We start from the raw sequence: 7,536 nt of genomic DNA, 5'->3' as shown, positions 1-7,536 counted from the left end.
TGATGAGTCCTAACAGGCCTCCTTTGCCAGTGACAAAAATAACTATTTTCAAAATTCACAGCAGGGCTTTCGCCTACACACACTGCGCCGACTGGAACCTGAAGGGAGATATGCAGAACGCAGTGTACGGATGGAGGCGCACTAGGCGGCAGGCGGGCTCTGCAACCCCCGTGGCCTACTCCCCACCACTCAGCCTGCCCCCCACCCCAACACACACACACACACACACACACGCACACTAGCCCAGAATGGCCAAATGGGAAGTGCTCTTAGATCATCACTGAACATAGTGTGATGTTGAGGCCCAGAGAGGATCAGGGATGTGCCTGAGGTCACAGAGTGGGTCTGTGGCAGGACTCCCATCCCCCCACCTCCTAGCCAGGCTGTCCACCTCCTCTCCTGTTCACTTGGCCAACAGTGAGCTCATACCTGCCCCCAGGACACACAAGCACACACCCACACCTGCTCATAGTCGGAAAGCACTGCATCCCTCACTTCCAAGTTATGACACTTTAATCAAGTCCACAAGCTCCTCTACAACCTGGCTTTGGCCAGTCTTCCAGAGCCTCATGAGGGAGGCAGAGCCAGGGCTAGCATCCCCACTCACAGGTGGGGAAATCAAGGCCTAGAGGGGAAGAACTGTGCCCAAGGTCACGGGAGAACTCAGGTGTCCCGGTACTGGTTTGGGGGCCCTTCACAGCTCTTTCCACCACCCTTGGTGCTGCAGCCATTAATGGCCCAGCCAATTTCTCTGGGTACTGGAGGGGCCAGAAGAGGAACTTTGCACTACAGTGCCTGACACCAGTCTGACCCGAGGACTGGCCTAGGCCATGTGAAGAACCACGAAGGTCAACCCCCCGACCCCTGCGCCTCCACCCACAGTGCTCAGGAGGTCCCTGTAGAGAGCAGACAGACTGCCATGCTTTAGCTGGGGGCCAGGCTTGGAGTTGACTCCAGGTGGCCCTCACCCAAACACCACCACAGAGATCCTGTGTTGAGGAGGAAGCCCTTTAAGTGTTGTCAAGTGGCAAGGCCGAGGAACTCCACCGTGGCCCCAGGCTCCAGGGCCACACCAAAGAGTCACAAAGTCATTAGAGCTCATTTTACAGATGAGGAAACTGAGGCCAAAAGCTCGTATTGGTCACCTGAGGTCACAGAGCAAGTCGGTGAGGAGGCAGGACTGAGACACAGGCATCCCAGTCTGGTTTATTCCCGCCCACCCCCAACCAGGTTCCCCACCCTGTTCAACCAAGGGACTCTACACCTTCCAACTCCCTGTAGATGGAGACGTGACAGGCTTATCCCTGAGAAAGAGCAGGGCCAAACCGGAGTGGGGAAGAACATCTAGAGGACAGTTTTCTCCCTCCCCACCATCAGATCCGTTGGGACATCAGCCTAGTGTTGAGTTTACGGAAAAAGGATCGAAGCTTGCAAATCTTGCATTTTTTCTTGCGACGACCCCGGGAGAAGCTTCGAGCCCTCCCTTCCTCTTCCTCCTCTTCCTCATCACTGGCCCAGGGCCCCCACGCACCCCCATTAAAGTCAGGATGAGCCCGGGGGTTCTCAGCCGGGTAGCGCACCGGGATGGCTGTGCGGTTATATTCAGCCAGGCGAGCCAGCAGGGTGCGGACCACATCAGGCCGCTGGCCGGCCAGGTCCTCTCGTTCATAAGGGTCAGCACTGATGTTGAAGAGCCATACAGCCTGACGGACACTGGCCATTCGTTCCAGGTTCCACCAGCTACCCGGGAAGGTGGCCAGTGTCTGTGGTGGGATCCAATCGCCATAGCCAGGGTCTCCTGTCAGCAGCTTCCACTCACCCACGCGGATGGCAGCCTGCACAGCGGTGTTCCAGATGCCAAAGCCGCCCTCCAAGGAGCCATGCTGGGCATGGTTGTAGAGTGGGTCAATGTTGTGCAGGATCTCCGTGCGTGGTGAAGCCCGGCCCTCGCTGATGGCCGGCCATACATCGTAGCCATCTAGCCCATCAGCTGCTGAGGTGGTGCCACCTGCCAGACCCACCAGGGTCGGGTACCAGTCAGTGATGTGCATCAGTGCCCGGCTTGTCCGTTGCTTTCGCTTGAGCAGGGGACTATGGACAAAGCCTAGGCCTCGCACGCCACCTTCCCAATAAGTGCCCTTGCGTCCTCGGAGCGGCCAGTTGCTGCCCCCTGAGAAAGTCTGACCACCATTGTCACTGGAGAAGATGATGACACTGTTGTTGTAGAAACCATAGCGCTTCAGGGCCCAGGTGATGTTGCGCACAGCCTCATCCATGCAGGTCACCATGGCCGCATACTTCCGCCGGGCCACATTACCCATGGTGCGGTAGCGGTACAGGTACTCACGAGGGGACTGCAGGGGTGTGTGTACTGCCTGGAAGGCCACATAGAGGAAGAGGGGCCGCTGAGGGCTGTGGCTGGCCAGGATATGGCTGGCACGCTGGGCGTAAAGCATAGTGGAGTACTGGCCGCTGAGCCCCCAGGCCACATTCTCACCCTCGTGCAGGTCGAAGCCGCACACGCCTGGGCCATCACAGTTGTCATAGGTGTAATAGTCCACATTGCCTGTGAGTGAGCCCAGGAAGGTGTCGAAGCCCCGACGGGTGGGTAGACACTCCTTCCGGTAGAAGCCCAGGTGCCACTTGCCCACCATATGGGTGGAATAACCTGCCTTCTGCAGCTTCTGGGGCAGTGTCACTTGGTCCAGGGGCAGGCAGTTGGGCTGCTGTGGGCGGATGATGGAATGCTGGAGCCCTGTGTGGATCTGGTACCTGGTGGGGAAGAGGGGAAGGCACAGAAGGCACAGGTAAGCTACAGACCATTGCTCTGGCCATCCAGTCCCCAATAGCACCGTGAGGTGGGCTGTGGTCCCAGCACTACCAGCAAAAATAATAGCAGCAACCACCAGGTATTATCGAATGTGCTAAGCACCTCAAATGCATTATCTCATCGAATCCTCAAAATCACTGGAAGTAGATCATATTATCATTTTACAGATGAGGAGATTGAAGCTCAGAATGGCTAAGCCACTCACCTAAGATCACAGAGCTAGGAAGTTGGAGAGTTAAAAGTTGAATCCAGGGTCATGACAATAATAATAGCTAATGCCGAGCACTCACTGTGAGCTTGGCATTACACTTAGCCTCTTATGTGAATTATCTTACTAAATCCTCACCACAAATTCAGAGGTACATATTATTGTTCCCATTTTCCAAATAAGGGAACTGAGGCTTGGTAAATTAAATTACTTGCCGGGTGACTCACATGGCTCGTAGTCGGAGTGGGATTTATAACTCAGGCAGTCTGGCTGCAGGCTTCAGAGTCCCTAAGCTCTAAGCTATTAACTTGCTCTGGGGCCTAGAGCAAGCCCTGCTCTCCCAGGCAAACTCTTACTCCCTCTTCAAAGCTCAGCCCAAATGTTATCCATGCTGTAAAGTCTTTCGTAACTCTCCCAAAGAATTAGTCACTTTTGCTTCTGGGTTCCCCTAGCATTTAGTACACACCATCGTTTTCTTACTTGGCCATGGGATTATACTTGTTTGCACATGCTCTTGTGCCCAGGGACATGTGATGGGGCTGTCCTTTATTCAATCTTCTATTCCTAGCACCCAAACGACGTTCAAAGAGCACTCAATTATTTATGAAATGAACGAATGAAAGACACTAAAAGGGTTTTAGAGCCAGAAGGGACCCAATTCATTCTCTAGTTTACTCACCTCATCTTAAAAAGAACCTAAGGTCTTTTTAAGGGAAGGGGAAGGGCCTTACCCAAGGTCACCCAGTGGTCAGGAACAGAGCCAGGACTTGAACCAAGTCCTGGTTCCAAGCAGAGTCTAAGCAGTGACTCTTTTTCAGCAAACTGGGCTGCCGTATCTCTTCACACATGGGGGCCTCAGTTTGCTCCTGTAGAGGAGTTGGTTGAAATGGGAAATCTCCAAGACTCGTCTAGCTTCCCAGTTTTCTAAGACCAGCTCCCATGTGCCTGCCTGTGAGCTCATATGACCCCTTGATCCAGGCTATCATCCTGAGGCAGGAGTAAATGGTTAGGCAAATCCTGAATTCCTCATTTATCCATTCATATCCCATCTTCCCCCTTCTGTGGTCAAGGCTCCCATGTGATCTGCTTATGGTGTCTTGCCTTTACTCAAGTCTTGAAAGTCCCAGAGTAAATAAGAAGCCTGAAACTTCACAAGTATGTTAGAATCCCACACCTTTTTCTCACCCCGAGGCATTCAAATTAAGACAAGCCCTGAATTCTTGACATCTTTAACCAGAGCACAGAAGTGAGTTTCTCTGTTTTGGTTTCCTTATCTTAAAACTGTTATTGTTGTTACCTATAATTAGCTACTACTGCCATTTTTAACACTAGGTGCCACACACATACATTATCTCACTGAATTCTCATTTTAAAAACCTATAGGGAAGTCTATTACCACCCCCATTCTACAGATGATAAAACCAAGGCCCCCAAAAGAGCAGCAATGACCCAAGTTCAGACAGCCGGCAAGCAGGGAAGCTAAACTTTGAACCCGGGTCTACTCAACTCATGCTCAAAATCTTTTGATGATAACAGCCTCTCTAGGCTTCAATCAAGCTAATAAATTATAGGACTTGATATGAGAAGTGCCCTAGGGCCTTGAGTGCCAACTGAGCCCGTCTTCATGGAGGTGGGGTGCCATGGAACGCTGGTTTGTAAAGTGGATGGGCCAGCTAAGAGTCACCAAAGCCCATCTGCAAGTGAGTCACATGAGAAACTTTGCCTCTCTCCAGCGTCACAAAACACAACTGGATGTTAACAAACACTAACGAGGGCTGTGAGCATCAGTGAGATGGAGCCAGCTGCAGGCGGTGGAGGGCAGGTACTGACCAGCCACGTTCAGTTACCTTTGCAGATCAGGGGACTGAAGCATTGCCCTGCTGCTGTCTGCTCATTCCGCTACTTAAACCAAAAGTCACCTCTTAGGACAGAAATGCTAAGTTGTGTACAACTCTTGGGAATGCAGATTCCTCCTCCCTCTTCTGCAGGTCAGCATCCGTCTTCACCACTACACCACCATCCTGCACCACCACTCCAACCCATACACACCCCATGCCCCTCCTTCTTTCTTCTGTTCTCCTTCTGGCTCCTGGATCTAAATGCTGGGTGCCAGATCGAAGGAAGAAAGGGCACCATTTGATTCCCAGCTCCAGGACCCCTGCCAAACATCTGGCCTCTCAATCCTGTCTCCCACAGACCCTGAAGTAAGCCAAGGGGAACCAAGCTGGGCCCTCCCAGTCTTGTCTCAATTTCTCCCATCCAAGAAATAGTGAGACTAAGAAACAGGGAGACTAAGGCTTCTGGTTCCTGAGATCACACTAGTGGCTCTTGGGTGGAACTTGGGAGAAAGCATGCCTTGGACCCCACCCAAGGAGAATTAACTTCAGCCTTGCCAAAGGATTTTCCCCTAAGTGGCCAGAGTTTGCCTTCCATACCCCCACCTCCTGTTTTCCTGCTCTTTTAATCCTGTAATCCTGATGCCTCGCCTGTGGACATTTCCTTATGGAGGAAGCAGCATGTCTACTTGGGGCTCCCAGCCAACTTGGGAGGATTTTGCAGATGAAAAAACAGAGGCTCAGAGAAATGAAATAACCACCCTAAGGCTACACAGGTCGTGGTATCCTATGTGTCTTTCTCTTCCACCTATCAATTCCTTGGTCTTCTCCCAATGTATTCATCAAACAGTATGGGGACCTGAATCCCTCAGGACACATAGAGGCTACCACACATTGACAGCCAAGCAGGTTACACACAAATCATTCCACCTTTGCCACTCTTTTTCAAGATGAAAACTGTTCTTTGCTCCATTTTATGGACAAGAAAACTGAGGCTTAGATAAATTAAATGACTTGCTCAGGGTCTCAGTATCCATAAATAGAAGCAGCAATAAATGTCAGAGGCTGCCATATTCCTCTAACAAAGGGATGACCAGATGTCTCCACATTGTGTGGAATGTCAGTGTCCTGGAACATCAAAGCAAGAAGACCTCAAAGATGATGAAGCCCATTCAGTGTAAGGCAAGGGTAATTGAGGCCCAGAGAGGGTAAGGGACTTACTAATGATTACACAGCCAGTAGGAGATTTCCCAGACCCCAGCATGGGGTGGTACTGGCAGGAGAAATCTACAAACTGGGTTGATTTGGGGCTTAGATGCTCAGCCCCGGGGCCTTGCGCCACGCCTACCTGCCAGTGAGGAGCTGGCTCCGCGAAGGCGTGCAGATGGGCTGGATGTAATAATTTTCCAACTTGACCCCCTTGGCCGCCAGCCTGTCGAGCGTGGGGGTCTCAATATCTGAACCATGGTAGCCCACGTCGTGGTAGCCTTGGTCGTCCGTGAGAATGAAGATGATGTGGGGAGGCTGGGGCGGAGCGGCCGAGCGCGGCTCACCGGCCTCCCCGGGCCAGTCGGCCACGAGGCTAGGCTTGGCCCAATCCCAGGACAGGTAGCCGAAGCTGAGCAGGCTGACCAGGGAGAAGCCAGTGAGGGCGTGCATCGCCAAGCCGGCCCGCGCGTCCCAGCGCGCAGGGCTCCTGGGGCCTCACCACCTCGCGCGCCCAGGGCGCACCACCGGCCCGCCGGCTCGGATGCTGCGAGGGCTTTCAGCGCCCCCGGGGATGGCCCAGTGTCTGGTCCGGGACAGGCTGCCGGACGGCTGGGCCGGATCTGCTCTGCCGCAGCGGGGCGCTCTGGGGAGGTCAGGCCCGCGCCGAGCTGCCTCCCGCTGCCTGAGCGCCGGCCCTGCGCCGCCTTTGCTCCTTCTTCTCCAGCTCAGCCCGGCCAGCCTGAGACGCGGCGTGGCGGCTTCCAGAAAGTGCTCTCTACCATCCTCTGACTCCCCTCTTCCTTCTTGCCCTGGATTTCTCCCGCCTCCTAATTTCTCTCGCCTCTGCTTTCCCGGCCTCTCGCCCCACCCGGAGTCCTTACAACAACCCAGCTCCCTGTAGGGAGGTGGGCAGGACCCCAGCGGGGAAGGGGAGGGAGTTGGGCGGGTCGAGGGGACACCGCGGGACAGAATTCGAAAAAGTTGTAACATCTGCCGGGGCCGAGCCCCAGGTGGAGGGGCGGGACGCCGAGCAGCGGCTCCACCTCCCGGGCGGGAAGCCCAGGCCCTCCCGGCCTGCTGGCTCCAGCGCCCGCCCCTGACTGGGATGGGGAAAGGAGGGAGTGGGGCTGCTTGGAATTCGATGGAACAGCTCCGGAATGGCCAGGTCAGACATTCCTCGATCATGGAGTCTTAGCCTCTCTGAGTGCCAGCCCTGGAAGGAAAGCCCATCATTTTCTAGTCCAACCGGGGCATTCTACAGATGGAGAAACTGAGGCCGGGAGATGAGGCGCAACGCGTCTAAGTCACAGAACAAGTCAGTGGCTATTTCTCTAAGGCTCACCGTGGCTGTTGGAGGCAGCTCCCTTCGGTGAGCCGGTAGAGAAAGAGATGGAGAATGGCAAGCACTTGGGCAAGCACCCAGGGCTGGAAGTCAGGAAGCTTGGTTGCAGCCT

General features: G+C 54.1%; 1 protein-coding gene across 1 annotated transcript; it reads right to left on the bottom strand.

Moving 5' to 3' along the window:
• Positions 1-491: 491 nt before the first annotated feature.
• Positions 492-7,100, bottom strand: ARSI (arylsulfatase family member I). Its single transcript, XM_010373634.2, has 2 exons — positions 6,222-7,100; positions 492-2,772 (listed from the first exon to the last, which is right to left on the bottom strand). The coding sequence occupies exons 1-2, from the start codon at positions 6,530-6,532 to the stop codon at positions 1,374-1,376; spliced, it is 1,710 nt and encodes a 569-aa protein (XP_010371936.1). The 5' UTR covers positions 6,533-7,100; the 3' UTR covers positions 492-1,373.
• Positions 7,101-7,536: the final 436 nt, after the last annotated feature.

Source organism: Rhinopithecus roxellana, chromosome 3 (genome assembly GCF_007565055.1).
Source record: "Rhinopithecus roxellana isolate Shanxi Qingling chromosome 3, ASM756505v1, whole genome shotgun sequence".
Lineage (NCBI taxonomy): Eukaryota > Metazoa > Chordata > Mammalia > Primates > Cercopithecidae > Rhinopithecus > Rhinopithecus roxellana.
Note: the sequence above shows the minus strand (reverse complement) of the source record. Positions and strands in the feature narration are given on the sequence as shown.